Raw genomic sequence first — 24,939 nt, 5'->3', positions numbered from 1 at the left:
AAAAATATGTAATATTAATGAAGTTTAAATGGTCCATGTATTTTCATTTTTCAATCAATTGGTCTGGCATAAAATTGGTCTTACTAAATCCTGTTTTACTCAATACTCCTAGCCTCTGCAAGGGACCTGAATTATAATATAGTCCTATAAAACTTACAAACTTATCAAAGCTTTCGATGTAAAGCTGTTTTTGATTACACATTCTTGCATGACCCACTTCTCATAAAAGATCACTCAAGAGAGAATTTTGCCACAGGGTCTCAGAAATTGTCCTTGTTTGTTTTAACCTTACTAGTCCTATGAATTCATAGCTAATTTGTTTCTTCTTCATGTAAGTTTGGAGCCAAATTAGTGGCCGAACTACATCAATTATACAGGATACAAAAGCATACGTTTTTGTGCTAATCTCACTATTGGCTTCATCTTATTAGACGCACTCTCCTCCCTACGCATGCCTAAGAGAAGATATCAAGACATACATCTTGTATACCAATTTTACTACAACGTTGCTTTGCTTCCTTTTTCACCTTCTCTTTTTTCATAATAACATCTTCCTCTTGTTCACTTGCAGTGCCTCTGTAAATAGTCTTAAGTAATTTTTAGGAAAAAGAATCTGAATCTAAATTTAAAAAAAATGAATGACTATGTTTCATTCTTCTTTGGATATTTACAAGTCAGAATCTAATACTTCCTCCAATTTCTAACATAAATAGTCACAGGTCCAGATAAATACACGATTGCTGTTTAGCTCAGCAGTATGGTTCATATCACAATGAGCTATCACAAAAACAGGGATTTTGTGTAAGAAATAATCTCTCAGCAACTAATAAGAATTTAGAGTTACCAATGTAAAGATAAAGAAGCAAACTAGGCCTGGCTTTAATAGTAACCTCTATTTCCTTGTCAAGAAACTACAGGCAGCTTTATACAATTACAAATGGCAGATGAACAATGTCTGATATGTCACAGGAAATGCTATGACTTAAACTATGCGTTTCTTCCAAATTTTGTGCATTATCGGCCCATCAGAACTGGGAGGACAGTTTTACTCTTTGACTAGATTGCCTCCTAGCTGTGGAATTACATTACTGCAGATTTATATAGTGGCCCGTAAATTGTCCACACATTGAAATGAGAAGTATATTATTCTATTTTGGATCACAGTCACTTGAAACAAATGAGATAAAAACATATAATGTACATTACGCATGCAATTGGCATGCAAGGTGTTAAAATTACTTTGTTGTGCATTAATTCTAGTTTTGCCTGATAAAAGAGTAATAGTATTTTATAAAATCAAATGTTAAAGAACTGGCTACAGAGCCAGTAGGTGGCATGGTGGTTAAGAGCACTGGGCTCCCACGTGGTCTTCTGCAGTTGAGTCCCAGACCTGGCGGCTTGCTTTCTCTCTCTTAACTCTGTCCCTCTCTGGTCAAATTAAAATAAATAAATTAGGTTAAATAAAATAATTCTTAAAAAAGAAAAAAAAAAGAACTGGCTACAGTAAGTTTAAATTATTCACTAAGAAAGAAAAAGCCCTTATAACTTTCAAATTAATAAGTTATATTAGTAACTGAGTATCTAAATGAAACTACATTTTTTAGTTGGTCCAAGGTTAAATTGGGAGGATGGATGTTTTGGAAAAAAAAAAAATATTCCCAAAATATATTCCAAAGAAGAATCCTTTAGGAATATCCCCACAGCAGAGTATTTAATCCAACATTACTTGAGTAAATTCAACATAAACAAAAACAATTTCAGTCAGTATAACAAAAATTGGGTTTCTGCTGGTTAAAAATAGAATCCTAGGGTATTAGGAGGCAGCATAGTAATCATGTCACTGGACTCTCATATGGCCCACCATGGTTCAAGTCCCAGACCAGTGGCTTGAAAATTAAGCCAAGTGCTTGTGTGTGCATGCCCCAAATCCCAAGAGGAGAATGGAGAAGGGATTATGGCATAGCCATCTCTCCAGGATATGAGTTCTCACTCTCCCTCTCTCTGTCTCTCTCCAGCAAGTATATGTACCTGATGAGAAAAAACAAAAAAAGGGGGGTAGAAAAAATATCAACATAGTTTACTCATTATAGCTTGGGTAGTTCACATCAGCATTAACTGAAAGAAAAACAACTTCCCTAAAAATTGTTAAATGTTAACAGACCTACTACTATAAACTGTCCAAAAAAAATTTAGGTAGGGGATTACAACTAAAAAATGTTCATGTGATTATAAAAGTAAAGAATGATATATTGTTCTAAAAGATATATAGCTATAAAACGTGACATAACTATTATATCTTCACATCCTATAACATCTATTGAACACAAACCAAAAAAAAAAATACTTATTATATACTCATAACTTTTTTTTCTGGAATTTCATTCAAAAGCAAATCCTCAAATAGTATCTCACAACGATCAGCAACTGTGTTCAATATATCTCTCTTCACTGCCTATGAGGGAAAAACATGCAAAAACACAATGAGAAATTAAAATACTTTAAATTTACATTATATACCACAAAATTTGCATAATATGACCACTAAATAATTCATACAGTCCACTTTTAAGTTCCATGTATTCAGTATGTGTATTAACACAAATAGAGTTTTGGGTTTTTTGTTTTAGAAAGATTTTGCTACAGCATATGTGCACTCACTAGAGGCTAGAGAGAGACAGAGACAGAGAGACAGAAAGTGAGAAATCAACCCCAGGGAGGATGGCCACACCATAATCCCTTCTCCCCCATTTTTCTCTTGGGATCTTGGGCACACATGCACATGCACCTGGCTTGAGTTTTAAGCCGCTGGGTCCAGGACTCAAACCGTAGTTGACTATGTGGGAGTCCAGTGACATAACCATTATTCCATCTGCTAGTCCCAACATATATGTAGTTTAATAACATATCTGCCCAGATCCCATCTAAACAGTAAACTAAAACCAAATAAATTAAAGAAATTTTGTACCTAAACAAATAAGGCTAGTATTCCAAATTAGGAAATGTGCAACTATGACATAAATAGTTATCATTTTTTAAATTTCTGATTTCAAACAATTATAGAATGCTACCTAATAATTCTTCCTATGGGTACTTTTCCTGTTAAAGAAAAATTCAATTTTCCTCAGCGGAAATGATTTCAAATGTACAAAATCCATTGAAACTGTGGAACACTTTTAAATCTCATTTAATGGTCACTTTCAAAAATGTAGTATATATGACGATCCTGGAAGCAATGACATTATATATCTGGACTGCAATACAGATTGGGCCTTCATTAGTGAAAATTAAATTAATTGCTAAAATCTAAGATAGAAAAAAGATAAAATTTTAGGATTTTTGAACAGTTGTGCTGACATGCTTAAACTTTTTAACTCCCAATTATTCCTTTTTGTACCTGCACAGCATCTTTAACCTTGGGTCTACTGCTGTGAATGTAAGCTCTGCATTTCACAGTGCCCTTAAGGTTTACAGAGCCGCTGCAGATCTGAACCGTGGCTGTGGATCTGTGGTCTGAATTCAGAAGCTGAAAGACAAAAGCTGTTTAAGTTCTAATAGGCAACAATTACTAACTATAGGAAACATTTAAACATTATTATAAGCCATTTTATGTAAGGAGGAACTTTTGACTGAGCCAAGTATTTGAAAATATTCTCCACATATTACTAAAAGGTCTTAATAGTTCTCTGCTTATGTTATATATTGTTTTCTCAGATTTTTAGTGTAAATGGAAATTTAATATACCTAAATTTGCCTACTAACATAACTACCTAAAATACCAAGATTCATTCAATATATTCAGTGAAAATGAATCATTTCCAGATTACTCAAATAAGCACTGTGAGTATGAAAAGACTTACAAAGAAGACAAGATGCAGTAGGCCCTAGAAGGTGTGTAATACTAGATGTGCAAAGATCATGAGAACAGTGGAAAAGGAGTAAGACAACTAAAGCATTTTAAATTAATCAGACCTTGAGGAATTGGGGGTGAGAGACTCTGGCTGCGTGTACTGACAATTAGGAAGTCAAGAAAACTGATTTAGTATTCTGGGGGTGACACAAAAAAAGTACAGTCTTAGAAACTCAACGTTTTTTTTTTTTTTTTTTTTTTTTGGGGGTTTTTTTTTTTTTTTTTTTGAGAGGTTTTTGCTATAGGGTGCATGCGCTCACCAGACAGATAGAGACAGACAGAGAGACTGAAAGCGAAAAATCACCCCCCCAGGGGGGATGGCCACGCCGCAATCCCTTCTCCTCTGTTCTCCTCTCGGGATCTTGGGCATGCACACACATGCGACCAGAGTGAGTTTTCAGCCACCGGGTCCGGGAAGCGAACCGCGGTCGACTACGTGGGAGTCCAGCGACATAGCCATTACACTAACTGCTGGTCCCAGAAACTCAACCTTGAAACAATACACAGACAATAAAACTTCATGCTAAAATTGTCAACTAACATGAATTACATAACCCCCTGAGAAATAGTTTTATAACTTTTCTCCTTCTGTTATCTAAGTTCTCTTTGGCTACAGACCACTGAAGCATTGCTCCCAGATGTCTTTACTCAAGTTCGGCAGGAATAGGTCTTTTTTTGCTTGCTTGACAAACGTGGGTCAGACTTCTTTATTTCAGGTTGAAAATACAAAGCAAAGTGTAATAAATACAATAAAATTATATGCAATGCACAGACACACATTTACTTACACATTTTCAATGAGAACCTTCATAGGTTAAAAGTAATGAAAGTTATACCCCAGAATGAAAACAAAATGAGTCAATTGTGCTTATTGCCAGAAAGTATTAATAGTAATACTATTGTACGCAGTTCTTGCCATCTCATATTGTAATCTTCTTCAATCTAAGAAGTGTTAGTTCCTGCTTGATCTTAAAGTATTAAATTTCATTTGTTTTTTTTTTTTTTTTTAGAGAGAGATTTTTGCTATAGGGTGTCTGTGCTTGCCAGAGAGACAGAAACAGAGCGATAGAAAGTAAGACATCACTCCCCAGGGGGAATGGCCATACCATACCACAATCCCTTTTCCTCCATTCTCCTCTCAGGATTTTGGGTGTGCACACACACAAGCCTGGTGTGAGCTTCAAGCCACGGGGTCTGGGACTCAAACCACGTGCACCATGTGGGAATCCAATAACATAACCACTACGCCATCTGCTGGTCCCCTCAGACATTTTTAACTCATCATCTTAATAAGTACAAAACATTGAAAGTACTACCAGAGGCCTGTAATGCAAAGAACAGAGAAAGGCCAGCTTGGTGGTGCAGCAGTAACATGCTGTTCAAGTATGCAACATCTATATGAAGGTGGCAGGTTTGGTTCCCCCACTGATGTGAAGGAGAGTGCATGAATCCATGATCCTGGTTGGCTGGGAAGGCTGAAGGGAATCACTGTGTCAGACACTGTTAAGGGTACTTCTCCCTCTCTCTCTTATGAAAAAAAAAAAAAAATGCAAACAAAAACCTCTGAATTGAATGTGGTAAGAAAGTAACTTATGTTCTAGTACCCTCAAAATAAATCAGGCAGTGTACAGTCAATTCTAAAGAACAAAAAGCAAGTCATTCAACTTGTGAATAGTGCTATGTGCCTATGAACCCACAAAATCAGGAAGGAATGAGAAAAACATAGAGAGGAAAAGACAGAAAGGACTTGAATATATAGCTACTGAAAGAGCATAAAAAGCCAATATCTCATTTAATCCACACAAAGACTAGTTTTTTTAAGAATTTAAACTTAGAGACCAGCAGTTAGCGTAAGGGCTATGTCGCTGGACTCACACGTAGTCGACCACAATTCACGTCCCGGTGGCTTAAAACTCACGCCAGGTGCATGTGCATGCGTGCCCAAGATCCCGAGAGGAGACTGGAAGAGAAGGGATTGCGGCATGGCCATCGCCCCTGGGGGGCGATTTCTCGCTTTCTGTCTCTCTCTCTCTGTCTGGCGAGCACACGTGCCCTATAGCAAAAACCTCTCCAAAAAAAAAAAAAGAAGAAGAAAAAGAATTTAAACTTAAATATGACCCAGGTTTTGTTGGCAAAAATCTGTCACAGATCAAATAGTTTTAAAGGATCCAGGTCCATTCAAAAGATGTCTATCATCAAACATCATCAAACCAAATAGCAGGGGAACAACACTGATACTCTATCTGGAATAAGCATCCTCTGACACTTGTAGAGTTCACTGATATGCTAATAAGATGAGAGTGGAGGGACAGTAATGGGCTTCCCTCATCTACTCCACAAATCTTTACTATAGATAAAGCTACTCTTTAGGGACCAACAAATGGCATAATGGTTGCATCCCTGGACTTGTCAACCGCAGTTTGAGTGCCAGATTCGAGTCCCAGACCTGGCAGCTTGAAACTCACACTGGGTGTTTGTGTGTGCATGCGTGCATGCATGCGTGCCAAAATTCCCAAGAGGACAATAAGGAGAAGGGATTGCTGCACGGCCCTCCATTCTGGAGGGTGATTTCTCACTTTCTTTTTCTCTGGGGTGCATATGCCCTTATAGCTTTTATATGTATATTATACATGATATATACATATAGTAGTATATGTATTATATATATAAAATATTGTCTCTACAATATGAAACATATTTTAATACATACATGTTATTACATATATTACATAGGGTATCATTTTCCAAAATAGACTAGAATATAGAGGACCACATAACTATCAAGGAAAAGAATTACAAAAGGATACTTTTCTATCTATGTTGCCATAATCTACATAGCTTCAAATTGTAATTTCTTCACTATAGTAACTTTAACCACATTGTTTAATAAACTGAGAGATAAGCCTAACTAATAAAGAGAATATAGGCAGAAAAATAATACAGCTGTAAAAAAAAGGACACTTTCAAAATCAAAGCAAAAGTAAAATCTAAAAGACTAAAAATACTTTGAAGGTACTAAGAAGAGAACTGAAAACTCATGTTGAGAGTATAACTCTGACAATTTAGTAATACACTAAAACACAAAGAAATTAATAACCTTATAAGCCAAGTTACACTTAATTCTATCTTATTCAGTTAAAAAACATTACGTAATACTTCAACTTTCTATTAAAATACTTTCAAGGTACTAAGAAGAGAACTGAAAACTCATGTTGAGAGTGTAACTCTGACAATTTAGTAATACACTAAAACACAAAGAAATTAATAACCTTATAAGTCAAGTTACACTTAATTCTATCTTATTCAGTTAAAAAACATTATGTAATACTTCAACTTTCTATTAATATTCCTCAAGATTGTGAACTTGAAACTTCTGAAAAGAAAGGTAGGTAGGTAGGTATGTAGGTAGGTGGGGTGGGTAGGGGGTGGGTGAAGTTGGTGGGTTGGTTTAATTAATTAATTATTTAGAGAGGTTTTTGCTATAGGGCATGTGCCCGAGACAGAAAGACAGAGATACAGAAAGCGAGAAATCACCGTCCCCAGGGGATGGCCATGCCGCAATCCCTTCTCCTCCATTCTCCTCTCGGGATCCTGGGCACGCACGCACACGCGCCCGACATAAGTTTAAGCCAACGGGTCCCACACTTGTACCGTGATCTACTACATGGGAGTCCAGTGACGTAGCCATTACGCAAACTGCTGGTCCCAAGAAGGGATATTTAAAAACACCATAAAAACTATAAAACTCGCTAAGTAATACTTTGTGGTTTTTATCCAATCAGTGGAAGTATAAATCTACTTCAAATTAAGTACATAACAATTCTCGGCACATCTGTATACCCATCTTTCAAGTTGTTAAAAATTGCAACATAAAACCTACTAAAATATTATTATATACTCACACATGTATATGTATATGTAAATATATTTTAAAATGCTATGCTCTTGACGTTAAATTTGAATAGCCTGGGGGCTGAATGGTGACACTGTGATAAAACATGACACTCTGCAAAGCTAACCAGGTAGGTTCAAGTCTGAAGACCTCCCTGAGTATGTCTGCTCATGACCCAGGGCTGGCTGAGGTTGGGGTTGGATCACCACATCAGGACACTGTTGTAGGGGCTCTCTTTCATGCTTGGGAAGAGATAAACAGACAAAACTTCAAAAAAAAAAAAAAAAGTTTTAACATCATTGAGGCAAAAGCCCCAAGGAGGTTTTATTAAAATAATGCTGCAGGGACCAGCAGTTAGCGTAATGGCTATGTTGCTGGACTCCCATATACAGTCAACCGTGATTCGAGTCCCAGACCTGGTGTCTTAAACTCACGCCAGGCGCGTATGCGTGCGGGCCCCAGATCCCGAGAGGAGAATGGAGGAGAAGGGATTGCAGCAGGGCTATCCCCCCGGGGGTGATTTCTCACTTTCTGTCTCCCTGGAGAGCGCATGCGCCCTATAGCAAGAACCTCTCAAAAAAGAAAAAAAAAAAAAATGCTGCCTAGGAATTACTTTCCTATTCCTAGACATTTTATACAGTCTCTTATATCTCCAAAAATTTTTATTCTTTAATTATAAATACAGAAGATTTTATTATGGTTATTCTAAAAAACCATGTATTTTTAAAAAGTAGTATTTTCAAGTACTTACCAAGTGTGTTAGTACTTTGACTTCAAAAGAATGACCAGTTGCCTGAGTATTTCCTCGAGAAGATTTTTTCTGAAAAAGCACAGAAGTTATAAAAGCCAGACTGTTGAGATTATAAGTAGAATGTAAAAGGCAATTTAGGAACTATCCTACATATACCACTTACAGAAAAAACAAGTCTTCTTACTTACTTTAATTTAGCTTTTTATATAGATGTTACTTTATGTATTCTATACAATCTCTTAAAAAACCATGCACACCCTACTTTCATTCCTCTAAAGCAAGGACTGGCAGATTACTGCTGGTGGCCTAACCTACACGAGCACCTGTCATGACCAAGAAAGCTCACTGGAACACAACCACAGCCATGTCCACATCATCTGTGGCTGCTTTCAAGCTACACCACCAGAGATGGTTGCAACAGACAGTATGACCTATGATGTCTGAGTATTCACTATTTGACTCTACATAAAAGTGGCTGACTCTTCTTGCTCTAAAGTAAGAGGTCACTAAAGTTCCTCTTGAGGAAACGCTATTTAAGAAGCCCACCCCCTCCTCCTATAAAATGGTCATACTTAGCCTTTAAACTACTATCACAACAGAACAATATGCAGCCTTTAGCTTTAAGCAAGCAGTTTACAATTTGGAGGAGGTATTTAGATGACACTCCCTACTCCAAGTTTTGAGATTAGAACCATATTAGAAATAATCTCCTCACTTTACTTCAAAAGGTCTTAAAAATAAGTAGATGAAATCTTTTTTCATGAACACAAGGAATGAAGGTGAACTATGTTTTATTTTTCCCTAAGCACAAATAATTTCATAAAGATATGATCTTTTTCTCAACTCACCTGTCCTTCCAACAGGTCACAATCATCCTCTTTAACTTGTCCATTAATCAGATAGACACCATTTTCTATTTGTTTGGCCCAGCGTGTAAGCCCATTCTTAAAAAAGAGAAAATATGGAAATCTTTCAGCTCTGATGCTTTTTTTTTTTTTTTTTTTGCCTTAGGGTACGTGCTCAACGGAGAGAGACAGAGACAGAGACAGAGAGATGAAAAGTGAGAAATCACTCCCCTGGGAGAATGGCCATGCTGCAATCCCTTCTCCTCCATTCTCCTCCTGGGATCTTGGGTACACATGCATGCATTCCTGGTGCTGTGGTAGGCAGTTAGCTAGTAAAGAGTGGGCAGCCCTAAGAGACTAGCAGAAGGACACATGTCACATCAATCACAGTTTATCAGGAGTTGCAACCAGACCCTCCATGAAATGCCTTCTTCCCACCCAGCTCCTGGTGCAGGGAAGGTGCGGCAAATACTGTTTTTCTTCCTTGGTACATGAGAAACACACATAGGAATGATTGTAAATTTCCCTCTTATCATTCCTCATAAATACAGAAGACCCAACCAGACATTTTGGTCAACATCCTGATTCCCACTGCCATAAACTAATTGGGCAGTCTATCCTAATTAGGCATCATGGCTCATGATGGGTGTACAGTTAGAAAATCAAATTCCTCAAATTCTTCACCTGTGAGAAATGCACAAGTGCAGAAAAAAAGCCTGGGAATTCAAACAAAGGACATAAATAATACAACAGATCTCCCACTGTTAAAATATTCATTATCACCTCTGATAATAAAAATAACACCTAACCAGTCCCAAAAGCAGTTGCTACCTAGCAACCTGCCCGCCTGAAAGTCTTTTGGATGTACTTTTCTAAAATCTTTCCATCCTATTAAATTTTCTTTCCTATCTATTTTTATCGTGGTTGTGGCTTTATTTTGCGCTTAGGGACAGGTCTCCAATTTTAGCGATCTGGACCCAAAGAACCAAAGACTTCACACAACACAGCTCAGCACTCTTCTCCCATCCTATGACAGCGTGAGTTTCAAGCCACCGGTTCTGGGACTCGAACTGAATCTGTAGACATGTGGGGAATCCAGTGATATGACCAGTCCGCCATCTGCTGGCCCCTCTAATGCCGTCCTAAAACTCCACCTTATTCTTTCTTTGAACTCCGCCTTATTCTACTAATGCACTCAAATATTAAAAAGCCGTTAAGTACCAATAATGTAGTATTTAAATCCAGTCTCATATATTTAAAGTATATCCCAATTTTCAGTACCATGTCCGTAATTAGTAAAAGGTTTTTTCCTGATCTTTATTTCAAACTAACATTTATATCACAGGTTCAGAAGGCTTATTAACAGTCAAATAAAACCCATGCCCATTATAAAGTGAGAAAAAAAAGCCACAACAAATAACATAAAAGATAAGCAAACTCCATTTCCCTTCTTCAATGTGCTAAATGAAGAAGAATAAGCTACCAACCAAAGGGTAATATACAGCAATAAAAAGGACTGGACAAGGGAAGATGAAACTAAGGGCAAGGACCAGCAGGTGGTGTGGTGGTTATGGTGCTGGATCTCCCATGGACAATGGCCTGTGCAGCTTGAGTCCCTGAGTCAGCAACCTGAATAGCGTGCCAGGTACATAGGCATGTGTGTGTGTGTGTGTGTGTGTGTGTGTGTGTGTGTGTACAAAATCTCAACAGGAGAATGGAGGAAAAGGATTGTGGTGTGGCCATCCCTGGTGGGGAGGGGAGGGACAAAAGGAAGGGGAGGGTCGCCTTTTAACTCTTCCCTCCTTCAAATCACATATGCCCTGTAGCAAAAAATTTAAAAGTGAAAGAAACTAGGACTAAGAGAAAGCCAAAAAATATAGCTTCTTACAAAATTACACTTAAGGGGACCAGCAGTTAGTGTAATGGCTGTGTCACTGGACTCCCATGTAGTCGACTGTTGTTAGAGGCCAGACTCGGAGTCTTAAACTCACACCGGGTGCCTGTGTATGCATGCCCAAGATCCTGAGAAGAGAATGGAGAAGGGACTGTGGCATGGCCATTCCCCCTGGGGCATGATTTCTCACTTTCTGTCTGTCTTTCTGGCAAGTGCATATGCCCTATAACAAAAAAAAAAAAAAAAAAATTATCAAAATTTTATCAAGCACCTATTATGCTAAGCGTACTAATATTACGACCTTGTCCCACCACTTACAATTTTTCCAGTCTGGCTGGGGTATAAATTTGTTATTAATAAAAACTATCATTATAAACACAATGTCACTTTTGAGGATTATAAAATGAATAACACAGACAACCAGAATAACAGAAGATTGTTCACTCAGCAATCACTAAAGAAAAGTGATTCAAGTTACACTGATACCTTTGTATTTTTCTCCAGAGTATAGCCGACAGAAGTAGCAGAAAGCGGGATGTGAATGTTAACATGAACTGTACACTCTAAAGGAAGCCAGGAAGTTGTTAGTCCATTCTGATACTTCCAGTCTGCTGGTCTTGGTGAACTCTAGCAGTGGAGAAGGATGAAAAACATAAAATATGATGTGGTTTAGGTAAATACATGGATCAGTAAACATAAAGTATCCAATCAACTAACTCATAGAAACTGGGATCTAACATACCTGAGCAAATTCCTTTATCAAAGGACTACAGATTAGAACAAAATCTAAAATAGAGCAAACTTAGTCCTCTTTAGTACATCCTAGGCATCTTGGCAACCCCCTTCTTCCTCACCAGGAATAGACAGACATGGGGTCAGAAGGTGCCATGTTTAGAATTCTGTGCAGTCTTCTGGTCCTCTAGTTTCCACCTGCAGCAGTGGAATTCCACTGTCAATTCCAGTGTTGAGTCCAAAGACTCTGATATGGAGCAAACGATCACCAATGATTCCCAGGTACTAGACAGTCTCCTTTCTGTCCCACCCTTGATAGCGATACTGCAGAGTTACTTTCTCACACTGCTTTTTAGATGCTTTAGCAAAATGGCAATCTGGATTCCGCTGAATAAAGGTACCATGTTTACTTGGCACAGCAGCTACCAAAGGCCTCAGTCACTTTTACTATCAGATTCTAAAATGGAAAACTAAATGAGACAGAATGAGCTTAACAAAAACCAGATTTCTTTTTTTTGTTGTTGTTAAGGGTTTTGCCATAGAGCACATGTGCTTGTTAGAAAAAGACAGTGAGGGAACCAGCAGTTAGCGTAATGGCTATGTCGCTGGACTCCCACATAGTTGACCGTGGTTCGCGTCCTGGACCCAGTGGCTTAAAACTCATGCCGGGCGCGTGTGCGTGCATGCTCAAGATCCCAAGAGGAGAATGGAGGAGAAGGGATTGCGGCGTGACCATCCCCTCTAGGGGGTGATTTCTCACTTTCTGTCTCTATGTCTCTCTCTGTCTGGCGAGCGCGCGCACCCTATATCGAAAACCTCTCAAAAAAAAAGAAAGAGACAGTGAGAGGGAAAGTGAGAAATCACTCCTCCAGGGGGAATGGCCATGCTGTAATCCCTTCTCCTCCATACTCCTCCTAGGATTCTGGACATGGACAGACATGCGCCTGGCATGATTTCCAAGCAACTGGGTCCAGGCAAACTGCACTTGGCCATGTGGGAGTCTAGCACCATAACCACCCTGACACCTGCTGGCTCCTTAACAAAAATCGTTTAACAATTAAAAAAACAAGTTTTCCTTCCTGATAATGAAAATCATCATATTTAAAAATGAAAACTACAGGTAGCTATGGATATCAACAGTTAAAACTAAACTTCAATTTTAAAATAGTTTGCAACATAATCTTTAAAGAGTAATGTTTCTTACCTTTGGATCAAGGATGTCATATGTTCGACAACATATTCTTTACTAATTAAGGATAGAAATGGCCAAAAAAGGAATATATTCTTGATAATCAAATTAATATAAATCATCAAAAAAAATTTTAAATGCATGCATCTAAGAGTTCTTAGGAAATCATAACACTTTATATATTTAAAAATATTTATACATATGTATATGTATGTAGGTATATATAAAATATTGTATATATAATGAACACACACATAAATGTAGACTTTAAAAAGCTCATGGAAAATTTAAAGTACAAATTTATTTTGCTACAAAACAAACTTGAAATTCATGCAATGTTTTAAAAAATAGGTATTTTCCAATAACTTTTGAAGACCTCCATAGAGAAATTGTTCTTGCTATAGTATGTGTGGAATTTGAAACTATTCCCAACCATTCAAAAATCATACCAACTATAATGAATGAAATTCAAGCACTGTAAGATTTTTCTCAAATATACACCCTCAAATTACAAAAAAGAGAGCTGTTTTAGACACGGTAAAGCCCAAAAATATTTATTGGGTCAAAAGACTTGTGCATGAAACTTTCCAGTTAAATACCAAAGAAGTTAAAAGCCCAGTTTATGCAAGAATGGTCACTTTTTAAATTTTGTCTTCTAAAAAATACTCAATTATTGGGCATTTAGATTGCATCACTCCTTTGGCTGCTTGGGAGGTACCTTTGTCCCAGTGAGAGATAAAGGAAAGAAACTAAGGCTTTTAGTACACTTGATCTTGGCTAAAAACCTAAGAATTTGTTCTATGTCCTACCCTTCCCAACTCAGCACACCTGTGCTTTAGATTGTACATTTTCTCATAAGCAGCAGAGAAGAAAACTTAATATAAGAAAAATATCGTTTTCCTAAGTTGTCAGTTGGGCATTTCTCTCTCTCTAGGAGACCTGCTGTGTTCAGATACCTAACAGTAAACAGCTGGCAAAATATTCCAAAACCCTGAGTCCTTGCTATGTCTCGTGAACTTTTTATAACCATGGGATGTCATGAACAACTACTACCACTATTACTATCACTAGTAGCAGCTCTAATTATATGTTATTTATAAAAAAAGCTCACAAACTATGCCTATCTTTTTTAAGTAATGGTGATTTAAGTACAGGTTTATGGGGGAAAAAACTTGTAGGAATATTATTTTGGTACCATATTTTTGTTGTTGTTGTTGGTTTTTTCTTTTTTTTAGAGAGGTTTTTGCTATAGGGCATGTGTGCTTGCCAGAAAGAGAGAGAGAGACGGAGAGACAGAAAATGAAAAATCAACCCCCAGGGTGGGGTGGCCATGCTGCAATCCCTTCTCCTCCATTCTCCTCTTGGGATCTTGGGCACACATGCACACACACTCAGCATGAGTTTAAGCCACTGGGTCCGTGACTCGAACCGTGGTCAACTACATGGGAGTCCAGCGACATAGCCATTATGCTAACTGCTAGTCCCAGTACCATATATGTTTAACACCTAAAGGAAGGATACTTTTTTGTAGAAGAGCAAATGTGAAGTATCACTCGTTCTGAGACCTCCTCCTCTGTGAAATTCCACAATCGCTTTCTATTCATAGATTTTTCCACAGCAAATATTAGCTGAAAGAAAGAAAAAAATACACAGTAATTAAATGTAACTTTTTTAAAAAAGTGAATGTAAAAGGCAAATTAAAATGTCATCAAGCAATCATCTAGCTTTAAAATTCCACAATTCTATCATTAATTTGTTCTTTTCTTAAAAGAGTAGAGCTAATTGTTAACCACTTTTTATTCTGTGCTTAAAGATTTACCTAAGATATCTAAGCAACTGGGTAACAAAAGTTGTTTCAGCATAACTGCAGCATGAAAAATTATGGAACACTAATTAAAATATGCTTTGGATCACTTTATATACATGTAATCAAGAAAAATAATATACAACTCATCTCATTAAGAATATCTGATATTTCCAACTTACTCTGCGCAGTGCAGTTTGAAAATCATTTGCCAATTCTAAACTTGTAATAATAAATACTCCAAGAACTAAAAGTCCCCCTGGTAGCATTCTGGACACCTAAAATAGAAATAGAGTATTAGCTAACATAAGCATTTAGCATTACACAATCCTTCAGGTTAGAAAAAACTAAATATTAAACTAGCAAATATCAACTAAGTGCCAACCATAAACATAGAGTTGAGGTAGGGACTTTTAAAACTGGCTAAAATATCGACAAGCAGATGATAAACAAGATGAATGGGGTGTCAGTATGTATATAATCTTCCTAGAGTATCCTTAACTTTTTTCCTTAATATTACTTTATAACTAAAATAATTTGAAAACAACATCCTTTACCTACATCAACGCATAAATCTCTCGTGAGAGCAAAGACTACCTTCTAAAATTTTTCAATGGCTTCCATCAGCTAAATATGTCTTCTCTTAGACTGGCATTTCAGATCTTCTAGAATCTGACTAATCTGATGCTTAGTGTTTTGCTTTGTACTACTTTGTTTAAAACATTAGAATATCAGTCAAAAAGTACCCACTGTTTTCCATCTGTATCTATAGGTGTTCTAACTCTGTGTTCCCTCAGCCTGAACTGACTTTCTCTCAGACTTCAGTACGTCTAAACTCTATGGGACGCTTTTGAAGTAAGCTTGCCAAAGCTGCCTTCCCTGATCCTGTGATCTCTGAACTCCCACAGAACTTAGCAGAGTTCTCCCAGGAACCTTTGCACACAACTCTATAATATAGGTATTTGTGAACCTTACTAATTGGTCAGGGAGCTTCTTTGGGAAGAAGAAATTCTTAAATTATCTTTGTCAACCTACACTTAGCAGCTTCCTAGAGCCTGGGATTTGAACAGAGGGAGTCCGACTTGAAAATTCATGCTTTTCTATTGTTTAGGCTTACCTCAAAATTTTAAACCTATTTACCAATATTGGGCATTTATGTCATACTCAATTTTCCTTTACTTTAAAACAATTCTGATTAAAAATCCTACTAAGACTTTTTGTGTTCATAAAATTAATTGTTTACAACAAAACCCTTGAAATGGGTAACTGGGTTAAGAAGTTATACTGATTTTTACGGTGTTTGATACATCTTACCAGTTTTGTCCTCCATAGTATCTGTATCTCCTTTTACATGACTGTGGCTTTTGTATACGTAATATATAAGCAGAAATGACAAAGCTGTCTTAGAATATTAGATATCATAGTTTAACACCTAACTTATTTGCATTATGTCTTCTGGTGGCTCCCTCTGATTTCTTAAATTCTATTGATTATAGTAACATGAACTTAACAAATGAAAGTTTGCATATTTAGCACAGTACTATGGTTTCAGTGTGTCTCCAAACATATGTGTTAAAATTTGGTGAGCCAGGGACAGTAGATAGCGTGATGGTTACGGCACTGGACTCCCACATGGCTAACTGCAGTTCAAGTCCAAGACTGGACGGCTTGAAAATCATGCCAGGCACATGTGCATGCATGCCCAAAATCCCAGGAAGAAAGTGGAGGAGAAGGGACTGCGGCATGGCCATCACCCCAGGAGGTGATCTCTTACTTTCCCTCTCTCCGTCTCTCTTCAGTGAGCACAGGATCCCAGCAGGAAAATAAAAAACTTGGTAAGCCATTATAATGAGAGTAAAAGGGTGAAAAAAATGAATGCAACTGTGATGCTGAAAGGTAGGGTCTTGGGGAAGTGATCAGCAATCAGGGCACAGTCCCCAAAACTGGGTCTCGATGGGTTTATGAGGAGAGGAGAGGAGACAGATGAGCACAGCTCTGCTCTACTCTGCTCAAGCTCTTTCCTGCAAACAAGGGAAGTCCTCCCTGATGTGTACCTGCCAGAAAATTCTCACCTGATGTGGCTCTTAGACTTTGGACCTCTAAAACAATGAACCAAATTAATCTCTATTCTCTTAAATTATTAACAGAAATCTAGTTATTAGCAATAGAATAGACTAGAGTACATGGGGAACCTGCATATCTTCTAAAAATCATCAATACATAAAACTAAGTACTTCCTTCTAGAGGTATAAAGGCTAATCTAATTTACATATATATATATACAAATACACACACACACATAAATAAATTCATATTCTCTCTTTCTTTGTATGTGTATGGAAATATGTAAAAATATACGTATTTACACATGCACATCATACACAATTTTATAGAAGAAAAGAAAAATTACAGTAGAAAATTATTTATGACCAATGCAATTTAACTTAAAAGTATCTAGTATTTGCTTGGGAAGGTATTACTCAATATCCTTTGTTTTTTGTTTTTGTTTGTATAACTACCTACTGCCTGCCTCATCACAAACACACTCACAGATCTGTGTATATGTGTATACACACACAAACACATTTGTGTATTTAAGGGATCTAAAGTTGGCTGGAGAAGGAAATGATTTTACTTTTAACCTTCCTTTAACAACATTCTTTATAATCCATTCGATAAATATTTTCAGTAAGTTACTTAATGTCTGTATCCTCTTTGTGTAATTGTACTAGTACGCCCCTGGATACCCACACAAAAAACTTCAGCATCTTTAGTTACTCTCTCCCAAGCTACACTCTTCCCTCCTAAACTACTTGGTCACTAAATCTTGATTCTAGTGCTTTCTCTGAAATGACTGGGCAATGAAGTCCTGGCCAACTACATTAGTTTACTTATTCATGCATTTATTTATCTGATGTTTTGAAGCTCTTGTTATAAGCCCGTCAAAATACTGGTAGGCACTCCAGGACATAGCCATTAATAAAACAGACTCGCAAGGTTCAAGAGTCTGGCTCAGGCTCATTATCTTTTCTGGGACTGTCACTGTAACTATGTTTTCTGTTCTGTCTTCAGTTTCTCCATTCTCGTTTTTTGTCTTTGTTTTTTGGAGAGGTTTTTGCTACAGGGAGTGTGTGCTCGCCAGAAAGACAGAGAGAGACAGAAAGTGAGAAATTAACCCCCAGGGGAGATGGCCACAACCACAATCCTTTCTCCTCCATTCTCCTCTCGGGATCTTGGGCATGCATGCACACGCACCTGGTGTGAGTTTAAGCCACCGGGTCCAGGACTCGAACCGCAGTCGGCTACATGGGAGTCCAGCGACATAGCCATTATACTAACTGCTGGTCCCTCCATTCTCGTTTTACAGTGTGTACCAAGCCATCAGAATTCTCTAAATTATTGTAACATCAATCCCATTACTCCCTCCTCAAAATACGGTGTTCTAAAAGTCTAGTATGAAACTACTATCTACCAAACATTTCCCTCGGTCCTTAAAATGCTCTAAAAAACCATCCATAGACTTGTCCCTCCTAGTTGTAGATCTAATTACATTGTTCTATCCATACCGTGTTTCAACTCTATCCAGCACTTGCTATTCTCCTAATATACCGTCTACTTGAATGCCTTTGTGCCATTTACCCTTACCGTCCTTGGGGTATTCACTGTGTTCCCTGACTTCTACTGGCAAGCAATACTCATCTTTCAACTTCTAAGCCTTCTGCGAAGCTGACTCTGACCACTGGCAGTTATTTCCTCACTCCTCACTCTATATTCCTATACCACTTTTTTACTTTTATCTCATCTCCCTTGTAATGCTTATGCTAACAATATCTTTCCTTTTGGTTAAAATATAAATTCTCTGAGAATATTTTAAAAGAATTTAACTGTGTTGTTATTCATTCAGTGCCTGGTATTAAGCCTTTAAAACAATCTGAACATCAACTATATTACCAATAACTAATATTATTTTAAAATTATAAAGGGAAAAAAGAGGTGGAAACAAGTTAAATGACCATTAACAGAGATATATTTAAATTATATGTAAACTAACCCAGTGGGAAAATAATAACAAAGAGAAAGTACAGCATTAAAGAGCAAAGGATTTCAAGTTGTAGTGCCTGGTTGAAATCCCTGTTCTGCCACTCACCAGCTATGCTTCACTTAACTTCAATAAATTGGTTTTTAAAAATTAGGAATACAGGGCTAGCAGGTGGCATGCAGGTTAAGGCACTGGATCCCACATGACCAACACTGTGATTCGAGTCCTGACCCAGTGGCTTTAAAATCATGCCAGGCGGATGTGTGTGTGACCAAGATCCCGAGGAGAATGGAGAAGAGATTATAGAGTGGTCCTCCCCCCAGGGGTAATTTCTCACTTTCTCTGTGTATATGTGTGTGTCTCTGGTGAGTGTACATCCCCTTTCGCAAAAACAAACAAAAAAATAGGAATAAATAAACAAATAGAAAATAGAATCATGGATACACGGAAGAAAAAAATAATTGTATCTGTGATATACTCTACACGTCTTAAATACATAAGAATGAGGCTTATGCTAACAATATCTTTCCTTTTGGTTAAAATATAAATTCTCTGAGAATATTTTAAAAGAATTTAACTGTGTTGTTATTCATTCAGTGCCTGGTATTAAGCCTTTAAAACAATCTGAACATCAACTATATTACCAATAACTAATATTATTTTAAAATTATAAAGGGAAAAAAGAGGTGGAAACAAGTTAAATGACCATTAACAGAGATATATTTAAATTATATGTAAACTAACCCAGTGGGAAAATAATAACAAAGAGAAAGTACAGCATTAAAGAGCAAAGGATTTCAAGTTGTAGTGCCTGGTTGAAATCCCTGTTCTGCCACTCACCAGCTATGCTTCACTTAACTTCAATAAATTGGTTTTTAAAAATTAGGAATACAGGGCTAGCAGGTGGCATGCAGGTTAAGGCACTGGATCCCACATGACCAACACTGTGATTCGAGTCCTGACCCAGTGGCTTTAAAATCATGCCAGGCGGATGTGTGTGTGACCAAGATCCCGAGGAGAATGGAGAAGAGATTATAGAGTGGTCCTCCCCCCAGGGGTAATTTCTCACTTTCTCTGTGTATATGTGTGTGTCTCTGGTGAGTGTACATCCCCTTTCGCAAAAACAAACGAACAAAAAAAAAAATAGGAATAAATAAACAAATAGAAAATAGAATCATGGATACACGGAAGAAAAAAATAATTGTATCTGTGATATACTCTACACGTCTTAAATACATAAGAATGAGTACTCTGAAATCCTAGTCTAGTATCTAAGAATGAAGTGCTTTTGTTAGTCAAATACAAACTTAACTATATAAAGTGATAAATAAGATGACCTGGTTGGCATGTTCTGTTGCCCATTCTTCATCCAAATTATCCAACTTAGCTTTGGGATGTTTGAGGTTCTCATTTTGTTCCTCTTTGGGTGGCGTTTTGGCAGCAAGAATCACATAATCCTTTTGTGAAGAACACTTCAAAAGCAAAATACAAAGCTTATTAGAATGATGCTGAATGAGGACTCAACTATCTTAGGTCTTATGATATGTAAAAACTGAGTAAATGAGTAATATTTGTAGCAGGTTAAATTGTTAATACTGGTATTATAAATGAAATCTATAAGGAAACTCCATTTCATGAATGGCCTGCATTTCCCTCACATGTTCTCTCCTAATGTATTAGGTCATCAGAAAGTCATTTTTCTATGCAAAAATGCGTCATGACTTTCTCGATAACCCAGTATTTAATATCGGCTAATTTATTCAGATACACAAATGTGAATGACACAGTAGTCCTTATAAATGGCTTGTTGGATGAGTGAATGAACTGCTTTAACTAAAAGGTAATATGCCTAGTCAGTTTTCTAGGTATTATATTTATTTCCCAAGCACTAGTAATTTGAACAGTGTGGGTATTTAGCCAATATAAAATCTCAGTAAAATAAAGCAACAAATGATGTCGTGCATCCTACTTAAACTGAAATAACGATAGTAGGGAGGTTGCACAGAAGAGCAAAGGGCAAAGACTTGGACACTGGATTTGAAGTGATACCAGATTCTAGTTCTTCAGTTTTAACGGCAATTACATGGTAACCAAAGGTAGGAGTTGTACACATTAACTTAGGGGTCATTTCACTGTTCAGTTTTATTGCAGTGAAAGTTATCTGCATCTCAGAGTGAAAATAGGCTGGTAATGCAAGTTAGCATAGCATTATCCCCACGCATGACCTGAAACTTCCATCATTAGTGGCACCTTGGGATAGAAAATAAAGAGTTATTATTTATTTTTAAGTTTATTTCTTGTGTGTGAGAGAGACAAAGAGAGAAAGAGAAACAGAGAGATAGGCACCAGAAACAGGGTCTTAGAGCTGCGATCCACTCCAAGTCATATCCTCCTAGTACACCTTCTACTTACATGCCTTCGTGTCATTTTCCCACATTGTCCTTGGGGTGTTCCAAGTGTTCCGTGACGAGAACCGGCCCAGGTCAGGTGTACTAAGGGAGGTCCTGCGACGGGAATCCAGGACCTTCCCACCTGGGTCTAGCTGTATTACTGCTGTGCAACTACCTAGCCCCAAGTAATTACTTTAAGTTTTTTTCTGGGACTTATGTTCAAATGTACCTGAGACAAAAAGGTAGACCTTGATCAAGGAGGTTCCTTCTTTTTCCTAAAATACCTAACTTTGAAAAGAAACTGACCCTGAGAGTAGGAAATAAATAGGCAACCCTGACGGAAAGGAGAGAAAGGTGATGAATAAAAAGCATGCAGAGAACCAGCAGTTAGCGTAATGGCTATGTCGTTGGACTCCCACGTAGTCGACGGACTTATGTTCAAATGTACCTGAGACAAAAAGGTAGACCTTGATCAAGGAGGTTCCTTCTTTTTCCTAAAATACCTAACTTTGAAAAGAAACTGACCCTGAGAGTAGGAAATAAATAGGCAACCCTGACGGAAAGGAGAGAAAGGGGATGAATAAAAAGCATGCAGAACCCTGGAAGGAGTAAAAAGGCGGGGTGAAGAGAAACTAGAAGGAAGGTATCAAACTTTGAGAGACTTGTTTGTAAGATGGCAGTTTTGCTGAGTTCTAGAAATGGCCTATATCCAGAAGGCAAGTCTGGAAGAGGATCCTTCTCCTCGACCTTTAATCTTTACTGACTGCATCTTTCTCTAAGTCACTTCTTCCCTTAAATTTTTAAAATAAGGGGAAGGGAAAAAAAATCTTAAAAAAATTCCTAACAAAAAGAACCCCACACTAGATGCTAAGTAACCAGAATCAAGTTCATACTGTTGCCAAGAGAGGCAGTCTGCTCTCTAATGTGAGGCCCCACAGGATAATCACCACTACCTGGGTGAATAGTGTCGATCTGTTCTCTCTCTTGCAATCTCACAAACCTGCTTTGTGAAAATGCTGAAAATAAACTTGTTTTGTAGGGCTGGACTGACATTAACTCAGCTCTTTCAGAGTGATGTAGAAAACTAGCATCCATGATGGGACTGGAATGATGAGTCTTCCAGGCAGTGCGTTCTTTCTAAGTAGGTAATTTAGGACATTAAATTATAAGAGAAAAAAGCTACGGGATATGAAGAGAATCACAACAAGGAAAGTTAATTATACATTTGGGAGGTTTTAAGGCATCAAGCCTTGAAAACACTCAGAAAGAAAACTGTCACAGTAAGAGCTTTATTTGCTTCGAGAGCTCCAAATCAAGTCATGGGCCCCAGTGTACTCTCCTCTCAGTGTCTGGAAGATATAGCCAGTTGGCCTGTGTCTCTCCTTGTATTCTACCTTGTATTGCTGACCAGTCCTTTATGATGATTAACATATGCTTCCTTCAACTCGCTGGTTGATTATGCTTTTCAAAGTATCCTTACAGACCAATGGAGCAGAATAGAGAACCCACAAATAAATCCACATATTTATAGTCGACTAATTTCTACAAAGGCATCAAGAACATATACTGGAGAAAGGATAGTGATGGTGGGAAAGCTAGGTGTCCATCTGCAGGATGAAATTAGATCCCTGCCATTTCTCACCATATGCAAAAATTAACCCAAAATGGATCGAAGACTTAAATGTGAGACCTGAAACTATGGAAATGCTAGAAGACAACATGAGGAAAACACTTCAGGACATTGGTATAGCAAAGATTTTTTTTTTTTTTTAATTAGATCTCAAAAGCACAGACAACAAAAGCAAAAATGAGCAAATGAAAAAACTAAAAAAGCAAAGGAAATAATCAACAAAGTAAAGAGATGACCTATAGAAAAGGGGAAAATATTTGCAAACTAGTCATCCAGTAAGGGATTGATATATAATTCTGGAATTTATGAGGAACTCAACAGCAAGAAAAAGAAAGAAAAAACAAATAACCTGATTAAAAGATAAACAAATGTTCTAAACACATATTTATCAAAAGACACAAAAATGACCAAGTATGTAACAAATACTCAACATCATTAATCATCAGTGGAATGCAAATAAAAACTACAGGAAGGTATCATCTCACCCAATTATTATGGCTATCCATGAAAAGACAAAAGAATAACAAGTGCTGGCAAGAATGTAGAGAAACGGGAACTCTTCTACTCTGTTGGTGGGATGTATTAGTAAGGCCATTATGGGAAACAGTAAAGAGGGTCCTCACAGAACTAGCATATGGTTCAGCAATCCTACTATTGGAAACATACTCAAAAGACCAGAAATCAGTACATCCTAAGGATACCTATACTCCCATATTTACTGCAGCCCTAGTCACAACAGCCAAGATACAGAATCAACAGAAATGTCCACCAACAAATGAGTGGACATGATTAAGTGTGGAATATACATACACAGCAGCATACTATTCAGACATATTAAAGAATAAATCTAGCCAATTATGGCAACATGAATGAACCTGGAGGACATTATGCTAAGTGAAATAAGCCAGACATAGAAAAACAAATGCCACGTCACAACAGCCAAGATACAGAATCAACAGAAATGTCCACCAACAAATGAGTGGACATGATTAAGTGTGGAATATACATACACAGCAGCATACTATTCAGACATATTAAAGAATAAATCTAGCCAATTATGGCAACATGAATGAACCTGGAGGACATTATGCTAAGTGAAATAAGCCAGACACAGAAAAACAAATGCCACGTTTTTTTTGAGAGGTTTTCGCTACAGGGCACGTGCACTTGCCAGACAGACAGAGAGAGATACAGAGACAGAAAGCGAGAAATCACCCCCCAGGGAGGGTGGTCACGCCACAATCCCTTCTCCTCCATTCTCCTCTCGGGATCTTGGGCACGCACGCACACATGCCCGGTGTGAGTTTTAAGCCACCGGGTCTGGGACGCGAACCGCGGTCTACTACGTGGGAGTCCAGCGACATAGCCATTACGCTAACTGCTGGTTCCCTATGCCACATGTTTTCACTACTGTGTGGAAGCTAAAAAAAAAAAATTGACCTCATAGAAAAAGCCAGTAAAATAGTGGTTCTCAAAGGCTGGGTGGGATGAAGTAATGGAGGACAGAGGGGTCAGTTAACAGGCAGGTGACAGGATTAATTCCTAGTATTCTGTAGCACAGTAGGTGACTAGAGTTAATAATAAATTTACTGCATTTTAAAAATAGCTAGAAGAAAGGATTTTGAAAGTTTCCAACACAAAGAAATGATAAATGTTTAAGGTAATAGATACGCTAATTACCCTGATTTGATCTTTACAGATTGTATATGTGCATCAAAATATCACATTGTTACCCATAATTATGTGACAATTTTAAAAAGGAGTACATGTCCCAATCTCTTCCATTTTGTGATTTTTTTTCAGACTTACCTCTCTTAGGGAAATAGATTTTGTCTATTTCTAAGACCTACATTAGAACAGATTCAG

The 24,939-nt window shown here is 37.5% G+C and overlaps 1 protein-coding gene across 1 annotated transcript in view; it reads right to left on the bottom strand.

The window, feature by feature from the left end:
- The window catches only part of ODR4 (odr-4 GPCR localization factor homolog), a gene marked incomplete at its 3' end in the record, with an annotated part of 45,613 nt that overhangs the window by 16,631 nt on the left and 4,043 nt on the right, over window positions 1–24,939 (bottom strand). The window contains 9 exon segments of the mRNA XM_006166675.3: window positions 2,362–2,452; window positions 3,395–3,523; window positions 8,551–8,619; window positions 9,399–9,494; window positions 11,776–11,916; window positions 13,226–13,262; window positions 14,732–14,838; window positions 15,197–15,292; window positions 20,391–20,525. Of these exon segments, the coding sequence (XP_006166737.2) occupies window positions 2,362–2,452; window positions 3,395–3,523; window positions 8,551–8,619; window positions 9,399–9,494; window positions 11,776–11,916; window positions 13,226–13,262; window positions 14,732–14,838; window positions 15,197–15,292; window positions 20,391–20,525 (901 nt within the window).

The sequence above is a fragment of the Tupaia chinensis genome, unplaced genomic scaffold, assembly GCF_000334495.1.
Source record: "Tupaia chinensis unplaced genomic scaffold, TupChi_1.0 Scaffold144318_1, whole genome shotgun sequence".
In the NCBI taxonomy this organism is placed as follows: Eukaryota; Metazoa; Chordata; class Mammalia; order Scandentia; family Tupaiidae; genus Tupaia; species Tupaia belangeri.
This window is presented reverse-complemented; position numbering and strand designations above follow the sequence as displayed.